Source organism: Pleurodeles waltl, chromosome 4_1 (genome assembly GCF_031143425.1).
Source record: "Pleurodeles waltl isolate 20211129_DDA chromosome 4_1, aPleWal1.hap1.20221129, whole genome shotgun sequence".
Classification (NCBI taxonomy): Eukaryota; Metazoa; Chordata; class Amphibia; order Caudata; family Salamandridae; genus Pleurodeles; species Pleurodeles waltl.
The window spans coordinates 589828899-589853821 of NC_090442.1; the positions used below are offsets into that span (position 1 = coordinate 589828899).

Sequence of the window (24923 nt, forward strand, 5' to 3'; positions counted from 1 at the left end):
TACACTAAAATCTACCTATACGCCGACGACATCCTACTAACCCTTACAGACCTCCATACCATCTCCCAGATTCTGGAAATTGACGCGCTCAAATCTTTCCCCAGACTACGGGAGGAATTCAATCTCCAGCCAAGCCAAGAGTGGAGATATCTGCAACTTAAACACTGCATTTATCAGGGGACCGGGGTCACCCAATGGGGATCCCGGTCCTCACCCATAGTGACCTATCTACAACAGTGGGGACAACACAAGGGAGTCATGGCAGGTTTCTATGACCTAACTATGCGACAGCTCTACTCCCAACCCCTTGCAGACACACTACGTCTAAAATGGCAAACCCGACTGCACCAGACATTAGACCCGGAAGATTGGGAAGACATCCTAGAGACTCTGGACAGAGGCACCCGAGAGGCACGCTTAAAGTTCTGCCTCTTCAAAGTCTTACATGATTGGTACTGGTCCCCAGTGAAACTGCACAGGACAGGACTCCTCCTGCATGCGAAGTGTTGGAGATGCCCAGAACCATACTGTGACCTTAAACATATCCTAATAGACTGCCCAACGATTCGACCACTGTGGGATATGGTGGGCTCTACCCTGGCTGAATCTATGGCACTTCTGGCACCACTTCCCCTCTCCCTCACACTTCTGCACGATATGACCTCTCTTCCAGACCTAGCCAGACCACACAAGAGGCTGCTCCACACAGCACTAGCCACTGCAAAAATTTGCATACTACGCCACTGGCGATCGGCCGCTTCTCCAACCCCGGAGGAATGGATTACAGCCATGATCCGCATTGCCGCACATGAGAGAATTATCTATAACCTACAAGACCAAGCCCAGGTATTTGGCCAGGTGTGGGCTCCCTTCCTTACTGGAGGATGTCCGTAGGTCCATTGAAATCACTTACCACTCCCTCCTCCCCCTCCAGTCTCACAGTCCCACATTCTCACTCTCATGCCTTCCCACCTCCTACCCCCACTTCCTGTCCTTCCAGTGACAGACTACCCCCTCTCTCCTTCTCTCTCTCCATTAATCTCTTCTTCCCTTCCCCTTTACTTTTTTCTTTCTCTGCCTGCCCTCTTCCCCTCTCCCTCCCTCAGCTCCCCCCATGGGCGTACCCCAGGCTTCCTACACTCTTTTCAGTAACCTGCGATCATAGACCCGCACATCAGAGTCGACATAAGAACGCTAAGCTGCAAGCATGAGCGCCGTCGAGAGAAGCTAAAGAACCCAGGTCATCACACTCAGATTGTTCTGTTACCCCGGCAACTCACTAGCCAGGTGCACGCTACTACTACTACCCCGACAGACCACTCCCCACTGTAAAGACGCCTGACCGTAACCTGATAACACACTGTATACGGATGCCGTGACTAGCCTACAAGCTGAATACCAGCACTGCGAGGAGCGAACCCCCCCCATCCCCGAAGGGTTAGCCAACATCGTAACCTAGCCCCCGCCATCCTATATAAGGGTCTATTTCCTCTTCCCACCCCTCCCCCCCCACATACGAAGATATCTCATAGCACAAAGTACTGCGTGTTTCCCAGCCCTGACCTATATCTCCTCTCCCCCCCCCCCTTTCTATCCTCTGTTCTCTCCCCCGCTCTTCCCTATGGTTGTTACCATTACCCTACTAGCATAACTACTGTGATTACCATGGCAACAGTTTTGAAGAGCAACTGTCAATATATCATTGCACCACCCATTGCCTATGTATCTTGACTTACTATGTATGACTGTTTACAAATGTTGGGACTTTGTTCCCTCTTGGATTTTGTATCACTTTATATTGTTTACAATAAAACAATTATAAAAAAATAAAAAAAATAAAAAACAGGAACCGCCCGAACTTCTCCGGCTGGCCCACAGAACCTCGACGACCTCAACCTGAAAACAAAAGGAGACACTTATAAACGCATTGCCTGATTTTATATGAATTTTTAAAGTTTTATCCCATTGATTCCTATGGCGCGTCATTACGTACAAAAGCAAGACATTTTCTAAACCTTGAAAAAGCATAACTTAAGAAGTACTTACCCGATTGTGATGATCTTGGTCTTAAAAGTTTATAAAAATCAAGTATTTTTGTAAATTGGCCTCAAGTTATTCTTTTGAGTATGCGTCCACATATATTGATACTGCGAGTACAACAAATGCTTAGCACTTCAAGATTGGCCTAACTGCTCGACCAAGCTACCATAAAAATGAAAGCATTAGGTGGTCTAGTTTTTACCTCTGAAAACCAAGGAGGGCTTACTTGGACTCTCTGCACAGTGCATATCATTTTTGTCCACTATACTGAGAGCCTGCTTCCTACCCTTAGCTTAAAAATTCAGCACATTTGTGCCAAGCGGCGATTAGTGCATTTTATAAATTTGGTAACTATTTTGTTTTTTTCTCAACTTTGCCAAAGTAACATCCTTCAGTCTGCACTGCTGTTTTAATAGGTAAATCCCCCTTCTGCTAGAGCACCTGAAAAGAGTGGAAGCAGGTCTTCAACAATTTAGTGAAACTGGATGGAACGTGCAGAAGGTTCCCGCAACTTTAATATATATATATATATATATATATATATATATATATATATATATATATATATTTTTTTTTTTTGCAACTCTGATTTAGCTATTATTTTCCTCTGAGAATGATCATCAAGAAAGAGAAAACATTTTTGTGAATCACGGTTTGCAAAATGTAATAAATGCAAATCATGCAGTGGCTTTTTAAAAGCTCTTAACCAGAGTTCAAATGGAAGAGCAGACACTGCATTTAGGATAACAACAATGCCAACACTTGATTTGGACAATGGAAGCAAAAGGGTACAGTATCCTCCGTCTGCAGAACAGAAGCTCAAACAATATTTTGGGAAAATCTGCTAAGTACCTTTTTTTATTTTTAATATATTTTGTTCCATGAGCTGAAGGAAAGTTCTTGTGGCCAACAGCTGGTGCCAATTTACTTTCTTTGAGGCAGATTCGAAGCCGAGCGGAAGGCCAGGCCTGGAGAAGGGGATAAGTGCGTAGTATTGGTATCCTGAGGGCTCTGGATTTTATTACGTTTTTTTCATAACAATTGAGGGACATGCATGGGGAGGAATGTCTTGACTTTAAAATTATGGGTTAATGTTTTACATTTAGTATTTATACTGGTGGGTTTCTGTGGGGGAAGGGTGAGCTAAGGGAGATGTTCCAATATTCACTCTGAAATTTGGGGGATTTTCTTTTAGTAGATTGAGGGTGGGGAACAGGTTATGGGAGACACTGAGTAAGGAGAATCCAGATCACAAACGTTGTGCATTTTGTTACATCCCTGATAAGAGTATGGGGACGGTTGTGTAGAGGAAGGAAGTTATGAGTGTGTTACATAATTAAGGAACATTGTCTTTGAATACCTCAAACGATCTAGTGCCATAGGAGACAGGCCATTTCCCTGGCTTGGCAGCTTTGCTGCAGTAGAAACCAGCACGCCAAAATTACGAGTATGTCACACAAATTCACCTTTAGCCACATTTAAAATATTATAATACCTATGATTTTTAGCCGCCCTGGCCTGAACATTTAAGTACAGTACTTCAAGGTCATACATTTCTCTTTAATATTCGTTATTACTTTTTATAATATATAAGCAACAGAAGTGATGGAACAACCAACTGAGAAGATCCAATCTAGTGGTAGGAGCAGTCGCACATTGAAAGCCCACTACTGAGCTATGTTTTTATTTCAGTTTTTGGAAGTATCCCCCCCTCTCCAAACACACACACACACACATCCACCTCTCCAAATAGAACTTATATATGTTCCGGGGTCCTAGAGATGAGGTTTCAAAACAACTTCCTATATGCAGCATCCCCTGGGGAGACGAGGGCCTGTGGATGCACAGACCACTTCAGAGAGGGGGCCACAAGCACGTGTGTGTGTGTGTGTCTGTGTGTGTGTGTGTGTGTCTGTGTATGTGTATGTGTGTGTCTGTGTATGTGTGTGTCTGTGTATGTGTGTGTCTGTGTATGTGTGTGTCTGTGTATGTGTGTGTCTGTGTATGTGTGTGTCTGCGTATGTGTGTGTCTGCGTATGTGTGTGTCTGCGTATGTGTGTGTCTGCGTATGTGTGTGTCTGCGTATGTGTGTGTCTGCGTATGTGTGTGTCTGCGTATGTGTGTGTCTGCGTATGTGTGTGTCTGCGTATGTGTGTGTCTGCGTATGTGTGTGTCTGCGTATGTGTGTGTCTGCGTATGTGTGTGTCTGCGTGTGGTTGGAAGAAACCCCCCATAACCTACCCAGAAATTAATAGTACACTGCGATGGAAGAATACATTTTCAAGGATGTGTCCATGAAAAATTTGCTCAAGCTGAGTATAAGCTCTTTAAGGTGGATGCCAGATTGCACATGCATCTCGACAGTGAAGACATTCGTACAGCACCAATAGAAAGGAGGAATTTAGAATGACAGTGAAGACATTCACAGTGCACGAATAGAAAAAAGGATTTTGAATTAAAATTACATTTTACCTACATTTTGATCAAAAACACTGAGAAAAAGTACCTGTTACCACTCGGAGAAACAGCCATATGTTGCATTTTTTCCATTTTGTTAACCAAAACATTACAAGTGCTTTAGTAAACTGATTTGTCTGAACACGTGGCTTACAACTGGCTGCAGACTACTGCAGCCAAGCAGTATAAAGTAACTGGACGTTTTATTCAAACAGGCTAAGAACTGAAGCTGTATGCATGAAACATTTGATGGTTAATTTTAATACCCACCTGCAGGTGTGATCGTCGCTGACACTGGCAATATCCTTCCCTTCTTTAGGAGCAAAGACCAAATCATTAATGTATCCTGAATGACCTTCAATGACCTGTCAATTAAAATAATACGTATTTCACACCAAAAGGGACACATTTCATTTCAGTTAGTCATATATTTCACTTGTGCTATCGGGAAGCTGCTCGAAAGCGAGGAGTTCATAGGAGAAGAAGGGTTGAAGAATAGGCAAGTGAAAGTGCAAAGAACTTTACTACTCTTAGAAACGTATGTATAACAAAAACAGGCGTTTCTGGAGAGCTCTTCTGAACTTCAAGCAGTCAGGGCTGAAGCAGAGGTGATGTAGTAAGATACTTTAGAGGCTGAAGCACAGCAAAACAACTGCACTTTGGCTAACTAATTGCTCATGGTTTTGGTGATATAGTAGGTGATCAAGGATTAGGGCTGTCTAAGATAGGCATTTGTAAGGCGAGTGAGTACAAGCAGACCACTTTGTGGGTCAGGCCCAAGATTGAAGATGATGTGTTGTTTTGTTGGCATTCTGAGCAGAAATGTAATGGCCTACGATACTGCCAGACCCCTTTAGGATGCAAATATGTCAAGGAGTATACATCCAGGTCTGTTGCAAATTGGTGTGCAGCTGGTATAAAACGCTGCAATAACTGAGCCATGACAAGAACCTATGCAGGAGTAATGGGGTAGAAGTTGGACTTTATGTTTGCATACACAATGGCAAAAAGGACAAGGAATCATCACCAAAGATTGCCACATAAACGTTAGTTATGAATGCTTCCATGATGTGGTGTAGTGGAATACACTAACAGAAGATAAAAGTTCCAGTTTTGCATCTTCTGTTACGAAGACATACTTCACACCTTGCATTTATTTGCAGTTACAGGTAACACTCCAAATTTACTGCATCGCGTGGGAGAGGTTTTCATCCAAAGGCGTTTAAGGGTACAGGGGCAAGCCAAAGAAGGACAAACAACTAAAAGGCAGTATTCCTAATCTGTAGGCCTTCGCAGCAGTCTATCTGTGTTTAGGGAGCAACGGTCAGCAATTCTACAACCATTCCACTTTCATCAAGTTAAAACGTTCATCAAGTTAAATGTGTAGTTGTGTGCCATCATGCACTAGAAGGCAGCAGGAGAGGATTGCAACCAGAGGATCTTTAGAGAAATGTAATAGGGAAGGTGAGAAAGCAGGCACCACAGGCAAGAAGCAAGCTATCTTTGTGGTCAATGATACACCTATTCACTGTAAAGAGCCAGTAACTGCTTTTAAATTTGAACTCTAGACGCAGGTGCATAGGGGGTAGAATGATGGAATATTCCATTTTTATTTACATTTGGGGCACAGAGGCCGTTAGTGTCCGCATCTTGCAAGCCACTGACAGTCGCTGAGCTGTTTACCACTGATCCTGATCTGGTTTCTTATTTTCAATTATTAACAGAAATCAGCATAAAACTCCTTTGTCATAATGAGAACTCCTAAATCATTATTAGGTCAAAATCTTGTTGACAAGTTCGATATTTTAGATACGAAATTAAATGTCTGGATTGGATATGTCTGAACACCACAAAAACGGAATTCTTGAAAATTATTGCATGCAATTGTATTTCTGCTATTTGCAAAAAACACCCGACAGAGTGATTTTGTAAAAAAGCCACACTTTTGTAAAAGTAGTGTCAAAAATTATATTTTTTCCCCCAAATGAGACTGACCATCTATGAGCTCTGTTCTGCCACTGGTCATTGGAAAAAGAGAGCAACAGGCTAGCAGTCAGCAGAGATGTTCACTTCCTGTGCTGCAAGCCTGATGGTACCACTGCAAATGCATAGGACACCTCCTGTGCAAACAGCCTGGAGTCCGCATTACTTTTTAAGAGGAGGGGGAAGTGGCTGCCAGAGACCGGGATGTGCAGTTATGTGCATGATCCGGGATCCTTGCCAGGACCCGTTACACTGTACTGCAGCACCTCCTGTGGATCCAGCTGTCCCCGTTAGACCTCGGAACCTTGCCACCTCCGACACTCCACACTGCCAATATTCCAGCGCCTCCCCTGCTGCCAAGCATATCTACCGACCCCCATCTTCCACCTGTGACTCTTCTGGAATCTTCCAGCCCCTACATTCTCTTGTTCCGAGGTAAGGTGTAGCTGGAGGCTGCCAAGTCACAGACTGACCTAGCAGGGTCTCCAGCAGCAACAAACAGTATTTCTGTGACACACACATTTTGAGCCTACCCAAAAAATACTGCAATATTGGGCGGTGGCCAGCAACTTTTGCATATTTTGCTACAAATTCACAGGGAGAGGGTTCAGAGAAGCTCTTATTTCACAAAGTATCTGGATCCATTTGGAATAAATGTTTGTGTTACCATAATAGCCTGATAGTACCACAGAATGTGCTACATAATCTGAATTTTATGGGAGAATATGCAGTATTGCACAATTTGCCTTTTCCTTGTCACAAAATTCAGTGAGCAAATGCTGAAGAACTAGATCCTGCATTCCAAAATACTTTAGGAGCCTGTGAAAACTGAAAGATCTATAGATATGAACTCTTTGAAGAAGTTGGTAAAATATCAGCAAGTCTTTGCATGCATGGTTTTTCATAAACCCCTTTTATTACTGAGGGTATTTATTGATTTACTTACCTTATATTCATTCTTGTCCTGGAGGTCTGATGTAAACAGCCTTAATGTTTTATCTGCTGCTGCAGTACAAAACCTAAACAAAAAGGAAATCGTATTAACAAGTACTAACTCGGATACTCTCTCTGCAGTACATGCTATAGGATGCATCACTTTCACTCATGTTACTCTCTTTTACGAATGAGCGACAACCTTGTATCAAGACGCGAGGGTCAGGGTGCCCCACCTCAAGTTATCTGCCTACATCGGGACCAATGCTGTCTGTGCACTTTTCTTTCTTGATCTGAATGTGGCACGTAGAGCTCAATTGTCAGAGAAGATAGGCAAGATTAAATGGCTGTGGGCTAGTCCTTCACAGGGCATGGGATGTAGAAGCAGGATAAATGTTTCAGATGTTGCGTAAATGTGTACCCCTGCTTTTTAGTTTTTGTGGCCATGTTTTTCTCTAGTTTTTATTTTTTTCCTCCAGTCTAATCTGTCCATTCTGGCTCTGGAGGGCTGACTAACCTCACCAATCTTTCTAACTCACTTAGGCCTTGGAAGATGCAAAATTTCTCCCCCAAATTATTACTTTGAGCCTGGACTGGTTTAAAAACCCCACCTCTTTACCGTACTCTGGGAATTGTTTTTAATCTCCAAATAAGCTCTTCAAGCTTCTGGTGATGGTCACACATGCAAGTAAAGAAGGTAGTGGGAAGCTTAGAACTGTTTTTTTTGTCTCTTTGGGGCAGCTTGAAAGATTCATGCTGCATATGTTCAGATCGTAGGGTGATCAGGTCCATGACTCAGATACCCTACCAAGATTGCCCCATGCAATGCTTGTGTCGTACCTCTTTCTTAGCAAGCACACGTGGGTAGCCCTACATTTATATTCCAGTCCTTTATCCGGTGTGGCAGGCTTCTGTAAGCAAAACAGTCTGACTGCACGTAAACATGGGTGCATTTACTGTTAGAAAATGTATGTTTAGGCAAAGGTCTTCGAAAAGAGGAGTAACTGTTTGAAGGATAATGCTAACGAAAGTTTGTTTCATCACCTTGTGTTCTGACACTATTCAAACTAAAAAGCCAGAGAGAGAGAAAATGACTCACTACTTTAGGACGAGTATTGTAACCTTGGTTTCAAAGGAGGGTGGCCTTGTAGAGATATGCGTTTTAGAAGTAAAGAAGAAAAAGCAGCATTAGCTTCTGTATGCCTCTGCAATGTGGCGCTGTCTGCACATTTATGTAGCAGAGTAGGATCTGGGAACAAGTGACCCACTCCTCACTCCGTCAGACTTCATTAGCAGTAAAGTTATTTAAGGTATTGGTACAAGTATGGAGTGAAGGCACATGGGCCGACAGTTGAGGGGAGATGCTGAAACCTCACATTCCGACAACTGTCTCTATGACCGCATAAGGTATACTAGAAAATTATACATGGGCTGGCATAATAAACTTTGGAGAGCGGATACGGCCAGTTAAGGTTGGATAGGTGAAATTAAACACACTGAGTAAAGAACAGACTAAGTTTAGGGATGTGTGATGAAATATGAATGAAGCCTTTTTAACCTTTGCTCTAATGTGCATACTATGTGCTGAGTTATTTATCATAATCATGATCATTCTGACCTAATCTTTACGAGGACAGGTACTGCATAATAAATAACCATACAATGTGTGAAAAACCGGTCTATGCGTGTGGCTTTTGATTCAGGATACAAGAGCAGGTTTCTACATTATCATCACCAGCAGATAGGACATCATCTGACATGAATGTCTGACTTTTAGCACTCTCCACCTAACAGAAAGTAAGTTGCTAGAGAGGAGTTAGCACTCTCCACCTAACAGAAAGTAAGTTGCTAGAGAGGAGTAAGAGACAACTGCCAGTTATTTTCTTCAAAAAGAGCAAATTTCATTTTGCATCTAAGGGGATCCCTTGCTATTTCCAATAGCAGCTGTATTTCAAGTTTATACATACTTAGCCCACTCCCCCCTTGTATCATCTTTACCACTTTCAATTAACTTGTAAGATATCTTGCTGAGATTATCTGTGCCTTGCTCCATGTATGGAATACAGCCATGTGACGCTAGAGTTTAAATAAAGTTATAAAAAAGGTTGCAACCTTTTTCAGAGAAAAATACTAGTAATTTCTTCACGTTTTGGGATTCGGGAGGAGCTCTGGGTTGGTACTCAAACACGATTTGGGGTAAAATCCTCTATATTTTTTTTTTAACAGTATAATTCTGCCTCTGTTTGATTTGATAATCATTTAGTAACAGTTTATACAGAGTGGAAATGTTTTTGAAGTGATTTGTTTTGGTATTTACTGTTTTGTGTGTTTATATTAAAGAGTAAAATTACTGCCTCTTGCTGATCTTCCCGATTTTTTTTTTTTTTTTACTGGACTGGATTTAAAAGTAGCAGCTCTGTCTGTATACTAATGACCAGGTGGCATCACTATGAAACAATTCACTTTATCTTCCTCGTTCATTATTTGGTTTGTCATGTTGACGAGAACAGATTTTTTCCTGTCTCTAGTGTCAGCTTCCTCCTGTGTGGGGATACAATGTTTGCACCTCCTTTTTTTTTTTTTTTTTTACATTATTTTAATTTCAAGTGAAGTACACTTAACAATTCAAATTTCATTATTCAAGTAGAGCGAGACCCACCACTGTGCACTTTCAAGAGTAGGGTACAAAACCGAGAAAAATAAACCAAAAGGGAAAACCTGACCCTTCCTTACAAACTACCATCCTCACACTCTCCCATTAGACATCAGACATTTAAGAAAGAAAGTTCAATTTATCTGACTGTCATGCTACATAATAGACAGCTGAATGTCCAACCTATAACCATTCCAGTGTTTTATGATGAACACTCAAACAGTCCCAGAACCCTCAGCATGGGTGGTGATTGCCATCTTCATGAGAAATAGGCAAACAACAGTTAGAAAAGCATCTCTTTCTTAGCTAACATGGGCAGACAGATGTTCGACAGCCACTTTCTCCCACATCCTCTAACAACATGCATGCTGGCGATGACTAGACGACTAGAATGTTGTTTCCATTGCCAGGCAATTGTTATCTTTGACATCAATAAGTACTGTTGTATTAACTTCCAGGATCTGTGTGTGGCCTTATTCCACCCAGAAAGACATAACTCCAAACTTGTAGTGGCTGGACCAGCTCCTACTGTGAATCCCGCTGCTGATCGTAAGGAGAAAAAACGTCCAAAAGGCATGTGGAATCATACAAGGTCACCAAATGTGGAGAGGATGTTATCTCTCCACCACCATTGGATGTACTAGGGACTATTCTCTGAAATTTCTGCATGGTCTTATACTGCACCATCATAGTTTTTAAAGATGACTGCCAGTGTCAAACAGGTAGGCTATGTTTCTATATATCCCTCCATAGTGTTTTCTCATTCATTGAGAGTCACCTCCTTGTCTAGATCAGGTTACCTCAAACTTTCACATCCTCAGTATCAGTGGTGACTTAAGTAACATAAATTAAAGATTCAACCCCTTAGTTCCGTGATGAGTCGTAATCAAACCCACCCCGGTCAATTATCTTGTTGACCCCTTGTGCTACTAGAGCCAGATGTCACCACTTAAAAGTGAAGGAGGGGGCACATTTGCATGTTATTTTTTCCAACGTATCCTCTTCTCCCCAGGGACCAGACACAGAGCTCTCTTCCCATGGAGGAGTGCATCAAACCCCAGATGTACTATAGATTCTGGCAGGAGGTGGTGGAAGACATAGGTTGGGACGATCAAGCTGGCCATCTAGAAAATCAGTGACCTCTCACCCTGGTGTCCACTGACTCAATTCTACCAAGGTAAACCTCTGACCACCACAGGAATGCACTTCTTTCCTGATGGAAACGTGTCTTCACGTCACTGCTTCCACAAGAGCTGCTGTGTCTTTTTTGGGTGGGTGTGTATACTAGCTTCAAACAGTATGTACCATAGAATTTAGTTTAGATTTAATTGTTGAGTTTTTGCAAAAGTTGACACATTGTCTGCTGCTTGGTGGAGAGTAAAATGATTTAAAATTAAGACATTTATTGAGAGCACTCATTTAGTGCATTCTGCTGGCATGGTCGATTGCCTCATTTAAAGTACAGGGAAGCAGAGTATACTATGAAAGTGGACACAGAGGCTATAGAAGATAATGCCCGAGAGAAGACGAAATTATTTTTTCATTCAGCTGTAGTGTCTAAGCCACTTGAGCTGAGAATCAGTGACACAGAAATGTCACAGAGTGAAATTTCTACCTTTAATATGAATGTTTTTTTATTAGGTCACTGCCCGATACCTAGTGATACTGGCATTTAAGTTCACAGGTCGCAATCACATGGATATACTCCACCATTTCAGTATGAGTTACCTCACGCACCAAAGACTTTTGTATATTCGCACTGATAGAGTACCAAAATAGTCAAATCCACTGTCTCCAAAACATATTTACACTGTCAGAACCTTAAATACTCATCTATCCCTTCCTTCAAAAAAGGACATGCCATCTTAAGTGAAAAGGCTATCTATCTGCCTCTAACTGTAAAAATACTACAAAAAAGATCTGAATAATTTACCACTTATTTTCAGGGAGCTTGCAAGAATATTCCCATTCATTTGTTTGCCACTATTACCGGACGACGGATCCTCTCCACCAGTATTTGATATCTCATTCACTAGGTACTGAGATGTAAACAGACAAACATGCAGTCAAGAACTGCGCAAGAATAGTCTCTCTCCAGCCTCAAAATAATTCCATCGATGGAGTGCTCGACAAAGAAGGAATTTAGAGACCCTTCAATGATAGTGCCAGTCCAGTGAGCAATATATTGGAAATTATTCTTCTGGACGATCAGGGATAAGGAGATACAGACAAATCAGAAACTGTATTTGAGCAAATATTTTTGGTCAAGGTCTGAGACAGGCAGTTTGTGATAAATGGAGGGTTCATGTATCCATAGCTTTGTGCTCAGTGTTCTGTGGAAGAAAACAATAGGAAAAGCCAACCCAGTATGACTGCAAGCCATGAATGAAATCTCTGTACCAGCAGTGTACTTTGTTCAGGGACAGGAATGCATTTGCTTTAAACAAGCACAAATTAATACCTGATTAGTGGAGGCAGTGCATCCAGTCTGGTTTCTGGACTCCATGTGATTGCATCCACTCGCACTCCATGCTGGAATGTTTTTAGAGTTTTATACACAAATGCTTCCACAGAGGAATCCTCCTCCTAAAAACAGAAATAATTAAAACACAATTGGTATCCAACATAATTTATAGGTTAACTTGATAATGAAATGCTAAAAGCTATGGAAGATACCGGGGACTCCTTAGAGCAACCCGGGGAACAGTTCTGAAGCATTAAAAAAAAAACAAAAAAAAAAAAATGGGTGAAGTTTTGGACGTGCAATATGAAATTTGTGCTCCCAGTCAGAGACCAGCTGAAATAAAAATAAGCACTGGTAAAGCCAATCAGTCTCGTGCTGGCTGTCAGAATGTTGCCTTTGTCAATCTTGCTTTGTTTCAGCTTGTTATATAAAACATTGTAATGCAAGCAAGTGGGCCATCTTCGATATTAAAAAAAAATGAAAAAAGCAAAAATATTTTTGATCTGAAAAGGCACATAATGCCATAGTAGTTCTGACACTGAAGGGAACTACTTTGTGTGCCGATGAGCTCCTTGTAAGAGAGCAGAAAGCTCTTTGTTTTCCCATGGTTTCTATACAAACAATTGTGGGAGCTGATAAGTCCTCACCAGTATTGAAATGAAGAAAGAAAATTTTGGGGGAAAAAAAAAAGTACAATTTGGTCTCTAAAAGCATGTATTGCCATGGTAGACTCTAGCAGTGAAGGCAACTTCTTTGAATGCAGGTGTGCTCATTGTGAAAGAGCAGGATGAGCTCAAACTGCCAGAGAGTAATATTACTAAACTGTCAACTGAAGACCCTCACACACTAGACAGCAGATCCCTTCTTATTTTAATACCAGGTAGGAGAACGCATCAATACACATTTTCAACATGAGCTTTGAAAGAGCAAGCTAGGGGTTTCAAGTGAAAATACTCAGTTTACTGGAGCAATACAAATACAACCTACAATTTAGCATTTAAGCTGCATTAAGAGCAAGAGAATCCTCTAGGAAAAAAACTTTAGGCCAGAAAGGTTGCAACTCAAAGTGTGAAATTCATTGGTTCAATCATGGATATAAAGAGAAAGGCAGGAAAGGTGGTAAGGTCAGGTCAGGTCAGATTTGTGTACCAAGGGCCCAATGAACGGCCATTACAGATTGCGAGTTGCAATTTGCATTTCTTAGCGAGTTGCAATTTGTAATGTACAACAGTGTCTGAGACACTGTTAGCGATTCCCAAATGGGTCGACAAAGGACATACCTCATTAATTAATATTCATGAGGCAGGTCGCAATTCGTGACCCATTTGGGAATGGCCGCACTCACAGGGATGGTGGCCTGCTGGGGTGAGCAGACCACCATGTCTGTGACTGCTTTTTCAATAAAACTTTTTTTTTTTTTTTTAAATAAACACAGACCGTTTTTCTTGAAGGAAAACGGGATGCATTTCAAAAATAAGAATGAAAAGTTTGCTTTTCATTTTTTCAGAGTAGGCAGTGGTCCGTAAGACCACTGCCTGCTCTGACAAAACATTTTTGCTACCATTCACAAAGGAGAAGGGGTCCCATAGGGGGTGCCCTAATTTGAAATTGATGTTAATTGCGTTTGTTTTGAGACTGCATTCAAGGTCACAAAACAATTGTGGGCCTGCAAGCCGCAATTAGAAGGGACGACCTTTGAACACCCCTTCCTACTTGCGAGATGCAACCCATATTTTGCGAGACGGTAACAGGATACCAAATCGTAAAATGGGGATGGTACATTGTAAGAGGCCATTTTGTGGTGCGACCGGAAAATTGCTTTGTACATCAAGCCCCAAGTGTGTTTGTCTTACCGTCACTAACAAGGTGTGATTGGAAATGTCAAAAACACAGATTAGTGTTATTATTAATATAAATACTGTGGCTCGGATTTAAGGAATAAAGTGACATTAACAAATTCCCAAATGCACAGGAAAGCATGTCATGCAGGAGAAATTAACAGTCTGAGATTTTGAGCTCACCGGGAACCTACAGATGCCAATGACTATGTAGTTGTTGCCTCCATACGCAAGCAAACTTCCTTCCTCTCCAGACTCAAAGGGATTGAATTCCACTACATGTACATAATCCTCACATTCCACGGTATAGGCAGGTATCCTAGATGTGTCCTGCTTCATGTTCTGTCATGCAGTTGCTGTCTTAGAAGAGATGCTGGGGGCAAGAATTGGGACAATATATAGATATTTGATTAAACATTAATAACCTTTTAAATGTAAGGCAATTGTATCATCCAGCTACGTCAGCAATGCAAATCTTTCACAAGTTGTCTTCTATTGTGGCATCATAGGCAACTTTCCTGTTTGGTACATGCACTAGGACTGTGTAACCAGGTTCAACAAGTGTGGATATGGACTGTGAGTATTTGGTCATCAGAGCATGCAAGTAATAGCACTGCTACACCGGCAGATAAAATACAGTGCAGTATTCAAAGTATAGGATGAATGACAGTAAAGAGGAGACTGGCAGCCCCATTTGTACTGATCATCCAGAGGGTCACACCCAGATGCAAAACAGGAGACAATCTCATTGCTCTAGGCTGAGCACCAAAAGGATAATGTGGGTGTAAAAAAGCTAGAGGAGACAGTGGGAAGCAAAATGAAGCAGTCAGAGGTGTCACCCCCAATGCAGTACTCACCAGACATTGCCTGGTAATTTGCCCCTCCCTTGATCTCAGCTGCGTTGCATGTTAATCTTTCTACACAGAGATGCCAGAAGCTTCACAGCAAGTTGCAGGAATGGCCTGCCTCATTCAGAAATGAGACAACCTTATAAGTGTGATTAGGGTCAAACAGGTCATTCATTAACCTATTTCCAAACTTTCCTCCAAAAAGATATTATATTGGGACAGAACATTAACACATGAACTAAATCACAACCACCGATATTGCAGGACCAACATTTAGAATCATTAGTTTTACAACATTTTGAAATAGTAAAGTGATAAGTAAACAATTCTAAATAAAATAAGTGTGTTACACTTGCTGCTTTTGATGCATTATGTAACTTAAACCAAACCTTATCCCATAATGTAATAGACAAACATTAGAATCTTGTTCCCAGAGTAAATCAGTGTCTAATTTTATCCTGAAATGGCTTATGGTTGTCACACATATATTAAATAATAGAAGCCTTATAATTTATTCTCAGAATAGGTATTAGATCTGTGCCCATTGCCGACATTATTCACAATAATCTTGAAAAAGGATTGAGCCTACTTTTAAAGGCAGAAGGGCATTTAAATCTTAAATTAGAAATCCTTTTTAGCAATGGTTGATCATCTTAAAGTAAAGAAGGTTGACGTTCCAAAGCTGAGTGGGATCTAGATGCCCGCGCTCCTCTTCGTGGAAGATACCCTTCTCCTATCTTGGACTCCATCTTGCCTACAAAACCTCTTGACTAAATTTGAAGGATTCTGTCTTTGCAGAGGGCTAGAAATTAACACCCAAAAGACAAAACTGATAGTCTTCAGAGCCCAAAGAAATTCTAAGAATCAATTCACCTCAGGCACTACTCCCTTGCAACTAGTTCAAAATGTAGATTACCTTGGGGTCAGGATCATCAACTCCTTCTCGTGGTCATCATAGATTCTCAAAAGTAATATGATTATACCTCATACTTTGGCTGGTATTCTCAAAATACACAGAGCCTCCCAATTGCAGGCTATTGTCGCTGCACTGAAGGTCTATAGGGCCAAAACACAAACAGCTACACGTCATGGTGCAGAGTTATGTGGGAAAATGCAAACAATAACGTGTTAAAGACAAAGGAGCTTAAGTTTCTCAAACCACTGTTCAATCTTCTTCAGTCTACCCCTTCCATACCCATAGTTTTAGATACTACCCATAAAGGTATTGAACATCTAGCTTAAGACCCCCTCCGTTATTGGATCAGATTATGGTCTAATCATGATTTTGTGCTGTACAGGAGGGATCTATTGGCAATCAAGAATCTAGAATCAGGCAACAAAATTAAGTGGCTTACCCATCTGAACGAATGGTTTACAAAACTAAACGCCTGATTTAGAGTTTGGCAGATGCTGTTACTCGGTCATAAACGTGACAGATATCCTGTCTGCCATATTACGATTCCATTATTTCCTTTGGAAACCGTAATATGGCGGATGAGATATCCGTGATGTTGGTGAAGGAGTAACCTGTCCGTAAAACCTTAAATCAGGCCCTTGGACTCCAGTCCTTTTACACCTCCCCAGAGTGTATTAATTTAAACTCTAAGGCGATCTTTAAGAACCCTATTTAGACTTCTTAGTGGCCCAGAGGCATCAATCAACTAATTTAGGGCTCTGATTAACCAAAATCCTATCATATAAACCATTCCCTAAATTTGCGGTGTTCCACAATGAGATTAATCTGTGCCCCCGCGAAAAGCATTTACATTAAATTTCCCTTTGGTATCCTCCCACTAAGGGCTTTTACTAGTAAATGGACTCCAGATTCGCCTACCTTGATTGACTGCAAATTGTGTGGGTACAAAGCTGAGGACATTGACCATTTGCAATTTTGCCCATACTACATCGGCACTAGACTCAAGTGGATTTGCCCTTTGTGCCTTAATCTGGGGCTTGATAGCTTCATGGCAGCTCATAGGATTTATTCCTCTAGGATTATAGTGTTTACCATTAGTAGATACTGGTTTGCAGTCTGGACTATACGTTCTACATTTAATTTATTCAAGTCACAAAACTTTAGCTGAAATCCACATCAACTAGGCTTCTGTATTTACAATCTAAACTTTAGCTGCAATCCACATCAACTAGGCTTCTGTATTTACAATCTTTTCAAACTACCAAGTAACAGAAACGTGACAATCAGTGCACCCTTCTTTTATGCCCTTCTCAATACTGTGTGCACTTTTTGCCTGATGAAGGTTCATTTTTATGAACTTTATCTGATTGCCATTTTTTCTTGTTATATTATTGCACTCTGTGCGTAACCAGCGGCATCTGGACAATGTAATGTTTTTACTGTGTACTTTTATGGCCTTCTTGGATTTATTGATAGCTATAGGATTCCATCAGATTACTAGTAACTGGAAGAATTCTTCCAACATCACTTTAAGGCATCAGGGTAGTCAGTCTGTTGTAATCATAGACTCGATACAGATTATGTTAACCCAATGTCGTTATGTAATAAAAGAAAATTAATATGGTCTACCATCATGGATTTCCTTACCAAATTTAGCATTAAGGAAATGGAGAAAATAAACATCCACGAACATTGTATGCTCTCTTTTTTTAAGTTTATAATATGATGGTATATTTTGTGGTTAATATCTTCTGGGTAATTTTAGATAGTTAACTTTATTTTTCAGTCTGCCAAATATTCCTATAATGTTTATAATATCGGAACCATTGTATTCTCCTCGTCACTTCTATTCTCTTTTCCTTCCGTTTTTAGCATTTTATAGCTCTTCTGATATACAGATGCTTCTGGTTATGGCCTTTCCTAGTTTTAAAGATAAAGATGTTCTTCTTATATAAATATTGTTATATAAACTATGAGTGTTGTACTGTTATTGTATTTACTTAATGACTGTTGTATACTTTGTCATGAAACTGTTATGCATGTTATATTTATTACATAAAGCTTTTAAACTTTTTTTAAAATGAGAAAACTACAGCTTATGTTCGTTCTTTCTTTGGTATGAATGTTAGTTTAAAAGGATGGTAATTTCCACCACAACTAGTGGCATGCTTCATCATCTGGCTCCTTCTCACGACAACCATACTTGTGGTGCGTGGCATGGTGGCCTCCTGTTGCAGTTCGAGAGAAGTCAGCTTTTCTCTGAATAACCAGTTCACACTAGAAAAAGAGATCCAACCTGAACTCCACTGCAGTGTGTAACTAGGCTCCCACAGCACAGCTTCTGGCTGCTGAGGTTGATCTGTGGGACCTATAGTTAAACAGGAGTAGCTAGGGCAGAAACATGCTGACAATAACACCATAGGGGTTCATAGCATAACCTCTGCTGGGCTACTTATTTTTAATCGAGAGGTAGTAATAAGAGGTGAACAGAACTATAAACATCCCATATTTCTAGGAGTAATGATTTCATAAACAATGGGTGCAACGCTGTACCAGATGCTCTATAAAGGTCAGCAGCTCACCTTTTAACTGTGGATTGCTCTAGTTAGGGATTTAAAGACGAGACAGTTTTGCCCAGAAAGTGTTATCATCCATAGTGGAGTGAAATGAAGACACCTTAATGGAGATGGTGAACCCACTCATATATTCATATGGGACTCTTGTTGGTGCATCTCATGAATGACAGCATATAACTTGAAGACCATGATTTATTAGCAGCGCTAACTAAGAAAGTGAACTGTTCAAGTATCAGTATCCTAAACATGAGCCATATCCAAACATGTTATTGGCATCCATATTACGGTTGGATTATGCACTATATCATATTCTCTAGATACCTACAGGTCTGAATTAGAGCCCCGAAGCAATCAGTGGAAGAAATACCAAAGATTTAAAAAACAAATGTGATATGCATACTGGTGTGCTACAGTTACTCACACCCCCAACACACAGGGTTATCAATGATGAAATTTCATATGTTGCAGTGATGTCATAGAATATGTCATGAGTGATGTAAAATGGGAGTTAATTAGCAGTGCTTGCCGAAGGCATGAGTTATAGTTACTTCAGACAATTTTAACTGGTGAATTTCCATGGTTTTGTAAGACGGTATGTCTTAACTGACATTTTCACCTAACCATGTACCTTTGACCTTTTGATTTTTCAGTGAATTTCAAAGGTTTTCTCTTAAAGTAAAGTAATATTAAGGGTCCTAACAATAACTTTGCTTTGGCTTTTTTTTTTTTCAGGGAATTTCCATGATTTTTGTTTAGCATAAGTTAAGATGTCCCCTGCTGTGCATAGAATTGCTACCGCCCACGGGTGCTCACCCTCTCGCCACCAATAACTATAATTAAATGTAGATTTGATAAATTCACATATTGCATTGTTTAATATTAGTGATGGTCACAAAATTCATTCAGAAAATATATATATTTTTTTTTAAAGAAAGACATTAACATGTGTGAGTCCTTTTTTTAATGTTTTTTCAAGCCAAAAAGTACAGCCATAGAACCAACCACAAAGGGTCCCTGTACTTCAGCTGAACAGCATAGAGCACCAGCTTTTACTGTGTTTTTTTAAGATTGCTGCAGCTCTCCCTGCAGCCCTCCATAATATTAATTAAAATGTTTGGAAGTGTCCCTGCTCCTTCTAAGGGCACCGTCAAGATCCAAAAGTATAAATAGAAAGCCCTTCCAGTGCGTTATGGAGTGATTTTTGCTTGGAGCAGCGAATAATAAATATGCGGCTCTGCTGTTCATTTATTTTTTTTATTATGGGTGTACTGGTCCAACCCGGGACACCCACGCTGTTCATCAACTTTGGGGCTGCGGGGGGAGCCCCAAAGCCCCCACCGGCAACTGAGCCACCATCCATACTAGGTGACAGCAGAAGTCAGCCATTATTTTACAGTGGGTGCTCCAGTGCCAACCTGCGGTGCCCACAACATGCCCATTGTTGGGTGCCCCGGGGGAGCCTCAATCTCGCAAAAAGTATTGGAAAAGCCAATAAATCTCACGTATGCAAAAGCTTTTGGCTTTGTCAATATGTTTTAGCCATGTTCTACACCAGCGTAGCTGTTGTTCAGCATTGCTAAATGTTAGTGGGGTAAAGGAGAGTGGCATGGAGTGTTGTCATGAAGTGGAGTTGAATGGAGTGTCATGGAATATCCTGGAGGGAATAGAAGTAGAGTTGAGTGGCGTAGTGTGTCAGAGTGGAGGGGCATAAAGTGTCATGGAATAGTATAGAGCAGAAGGAATGGCATAGACAATGTTCCATAGAGTGGAGTAGTGTGTTGTAGAATAGAGTAGCCCAGAGCGGAGTAGGTTGTCAGAGTGGAGTAGCGTAAGAGCGTGGAATGACGTAGAGTGCTGGAAAGTTGAGTGGCACAGACTAGAGGGGAGTGGTGTAGAGTAGTGTTTCGTAGAATATAGTGAAGTAAAATGGCATGGAGTGACAGGGAGAGTTGCATAGAGCGTCAGAGTGGAGAAGTGTTGTAGAATGCCAAAGAGCAGACTAGAGTTTAATGGAGTATTGTCAGAATGGAGTATCGTAGAGTAAGGTACAGTGGCCTAGAGTGAAGTGGTGTAAAGTACAGTGGTGCAGAGAAGATTAGTGCAGAAGCTTAGAGTAGAGTGGTGCAGAGTAGGTTGCAGTGGCGTAGAGTGCAGTAGCACAGAGTGCATTGGCATAGAGCAGTTTGACAGAGTGAAGTGCTACAGTGGAGTGGTTCAGGGTAGAGTAGAATGGTGCACAGAATGGAGTGGATCTAGGTAGAGTAGAGTGGTGTACAGTACAGTGGTGTGGAGTGCAATGGTGAAGAATAGAGAGGCATGGAGTGATGCAGAGTGTAGTGGCATAAAGTGCATTGGCGTAAAGTGCAATAGAGGCATAAAGTTGAGTGATGCAGAGTAAAGTGCAGTCGCATAGAGATCAAACATTTTTTTAAAAACGCCTCCCAGGAGAAATATTGTCCTTCTATATTAAGTAGAATTATGCTAAATATTTCATTTAACACATCACAATTAATTTCATTTGGAGTCAGACATTCTTATCAAGACTTCCCTTTTTGTTAGGATAAATTTTTTCTGCACAAAATACATTAATGCAAAAATATTTATCATTTTTTAGAAAACATTTGTAACATTCCCACTTTGCAAGCATTCATCTTCTCATAAAGATACATATCACACATACTCACTTATCAAAGTGCCAACAAAGTACATATAAAAGTCTGATTACATACTGATACCCTCCAACAGAGTCATTACTAATTCACAAATATTACATTGGTATAGATCCTCTGAGCCAAAACTATTTCTTTCTTAGCCATATGAGTACATACAAATCATTTCCCTTACTTGTTTTGCGATAGGCTACAGAACATATTAGCTTAACATATCAATATTATGCCTGTATATTATAGTTCCAATATTTATCAACACCGTATATCTGTACGTTCTGGTTCCAGTTTTTGTGCTGACGCGTGTTTCGGTGAAACCCAGCAAACGACGTACACTTTCTTCAAGGTATCAAACCACCCACCTAAAACCAAAAGAGTGGATGAAGTGGGAATCTCACAAAGTACCTAGAGCATTAATGAATCCCAAGTCAGTACACTATAAAGACTCCAATAGCAAACTAAAATATATAATAAAAGTACTATCTTCACTTGCATATTTTACCAAACCACCTAGCCGCCGCTAGTGTGCACATATGACCATGCAATCAAATGTATACCCTTATATGAACCATTCACACTACTGTCCCTTACCCACACATATCACATACACCCTTGCCCATCTCACCGACTCAGGGATCATAGCACTTGATGTTAAACACTGCTATACTCCAATGTATTCTGGGTATCATGGCTATTACATTTAAGTATCCTTCACTTCATGGGGGTAACTAAGAAAAGGGATGGTCAGAGTCCATTCAATTGAAAATCTGCCCTTTTGTATATATTACCATCACATCATTGCCAGAAAGAGAAGCTCAAACTAGCCCCAAAGCTTGGATTACCTGCATGCCATATATCTCCAATCTCTAAGTTTCAAGTACCAACTTCTGGCATCCCCAGTCCTCAAAAGCGATTTCTGTACTTCTGCTTTGCTACACGTTAGAATCTCATGAGACATTAACCCTGCGCTTGTTCCTACAAGGATATAAACGTAGGTTAACCTTAAACAAGGCAGACCGTACCAGACAGCTGGTCAAATGCTTAAAGGACCTAACCCAACTTTTGCTGTATCTAGATGTCTCACTAGCAATGCCACTAACCTTCCCAGTGTTATGTCCTGATCCAGCATATGTATCCACTCCTAGAAATTAGAATAGATACTTCAGCAATCTTTAATATCCATTGCTGCAATGACTTAGTCCCAAAGCTGATTAAAGGTCATTACCGACTTGGCGTTATCACGGCGACGACCATCTTGTAATGATCCAGAAGTGTTTACAGGGCAATAATGTTACAGCTAACGCTGTTAAGAGTTCCTACCTGGGTATACGATTTTTAAATGTACAAATCAGAGGGACACAGTGGCCTCCTGAATAACTTAGATGTCTTAACACGCTCCCTTCTGTACACAAAATAATATGCAGCAGAGCTAATTTCTTAATGTTCCAAAGTACTCTCAATTACATTTTCCCGTGGAATATTGTCATTAAGACCTTGTACATGTTTTCTCAGGGTAAATATCCAGTATACTTCTCTCCTCGTCTGATAGAGGGGTGCTAGCTACTCCTTTGATGGTCTTGATCTTCTCCAATATAGCCCACTTGAGACTATTCTCAAGATGGCTGTGCCATAGGTGCCTGTGTTCTTTAGTTACAGACTGCCGACTTATGTTCACTAAATCTATTGTGGAATTCTCGTCTTTTCTGCCCTACATAGCCATGGACATAAAATTAAATACATCACATTAGCTGTTCTACAATTAGTCGTGTGCCTACGTGTTATACATGTCTCCGTGTAGTTTATATTGGTAGTGGTAAGAGCACCCTCACAAGCATGACAAAATCCACAGCAGTGATTATCCATCTGTTTTGCTTCACTAATGACCGGGCTGAAACACTCATGCACTGACAAAAATCTCTGGATTTCTTAGTCCAATGAAGACATTTATTATTTCACTATGCAAGGTTCCTAAAAGGAGATTAGCATACTGAAAGCACACGTTTAAAAATGGTCACAGCAATGAAATGAAAACATGTACAAATGATTCTCCACTGCACTATACACAGCAAATATATGTATCTATATTATAATGCAAGGCAAATAATGAATTAAAAAATATGCAACACCATGAGAAGAGGGCATCACTGCTTCATTTCCCTCCTATTCAGCATCAGATTGCCAGATCCCAGAATCGATCGAGGACAGAGAGATCAATTATCCTCACGGGAAGGATAACACACTCCAGCGTCCTGGATATGCCTGACATCTGCGAACACTCTCTGTCCCCAGTCCTTCTGGTCTCGGCCTCTTATACTTTGAACAAACAAGGGGGGGCAATTTTAGAACCTCCCTCTCACTGCAGAGTTTATTTATTCATAAAATGCTGTTTGCTTAAGGCCAGCTTTGAAAATAACACATCAGGACTTGGCCATAATCCCAAGGTGCTAATTCAGAACAAGACCGTCCCTGCCGTCTGAGTACATTCTTATCAGCCTAAGCCCTTGGTGGGAAAGAACACGAAGAATAAAAACGTGCACATTGTACAATGTGGAAAACTACTTGCAGCTTTTAATGTGGCAGTGGCTAATGCTAAAATAAAGTCAATACGCAAAATGAAGCTGGTGGTCACTAATGTGACGGTGTGCTGCTAGGCTAAGTGCAACGTGGAGTCAGTGGTCAAAACTCACATATCATTACACCATCACAGGAACATCTCCAGTGATGCATTTCTGTATGAAGGTGGTACCATCAGTAACTCTGTAATTAACAAATCTGTCTCTCAAATGACAGTTTCTGCAGAAGGCAATGAAGGGGCGCAGAGTGCAGTAGCGCAGAGTAGAGTGGTGTACAGAGCAATGGAGCAGAAAACTGTGGTGCAGAGAAGAACAGAGTGGAGTAGAGTGCAGTTTTGCACAGTACAGTGCAGTGTCTTAGAATAAAGTGGTGCAGAGTAGCACAGAGTAGAGTAATATAGAGTGTAATGATGTGGAGTGGTGTAGTGTGCAGTAGCTTAGAATGTAGTGCTGTAGAGTGTCGTAGAGTGCAGTGGCATATACAGCGGCACAGAGCAGAGCGATGAACAGAGCAGTGGTGTAAAATACAGCGGTGCAGAGTAGAACAGAGTGGCTTAGCGTGCAGTGGCATAGAGTGTTGCAGAATAGAGTATAGTGGCGTAGAGTGCACTGGTGCAGAATAGTTGGTGTGGAGTGCAGTGATGTAGAGTGCACTGTTTTGAGGAAAGTGAATGTTGGAGAAATGGCGTATAGTGCAGTGGTTCTGAGTGGTCTAGACTGCAGTGGCGTAAAGTGGTGCAGTGTAGAGTGCAGGGGCACAGAGTTCAGTGTTGCAGAGTAGACTTGTAGATTACAGTGGTGAAGAGTAGAACAGAGTGGCAGAGTGCAGTAACAGAGTACATGGCAGAGACCAATGGTGTAAGGTGTTGTAGAGTACAATGGTGTAAAGTAGATTGTCATAGTGTGCATTGATTTTGAGTAAAGTGGTGTAGAGTTGCATGGGCGTAGAGTGCAGTGATGCAGAACAGAGTGGAGT

General features: G+C 41.0%; 1 protein-coding gene across 4 annotated transcripts in view; it reads right to left on the reverse strand.

Moving 5' to 3' along the window:
* The window catches only part of NUP37 (nucleoporin 37), a 114499-nt gene that overhangs the window by 83281 nt on the left and 6295 nt on the right, over positions 1–24923 (reverse strand). For all 4 annotated transcript variants that reach the window (XM_069228981.1, XM_069228980.1, XM_069228979.1 and 1 more), the window contains exons 2-5: positions 14552–14741; positions 12528–12652; positions 7427–7499; positions 4768–4862 (exon numbers count right to left, since the gene is read on the reverse strand). In XM_069228981.1, coding sequence (XP_069085082.1) covers positions 4768–4862; positions 7427–7499; positions 12528–12652; positions 14552–14707 — 449 coding nt within the window. In that variant the 5' untranslated portion in view covers positions 14708–14741. The remainder of the gene's footprint in view (positions 1–4767; positions 4863–7426; positions 7500–12527; positions 12653–14551; positions 14742–24923) is intronic.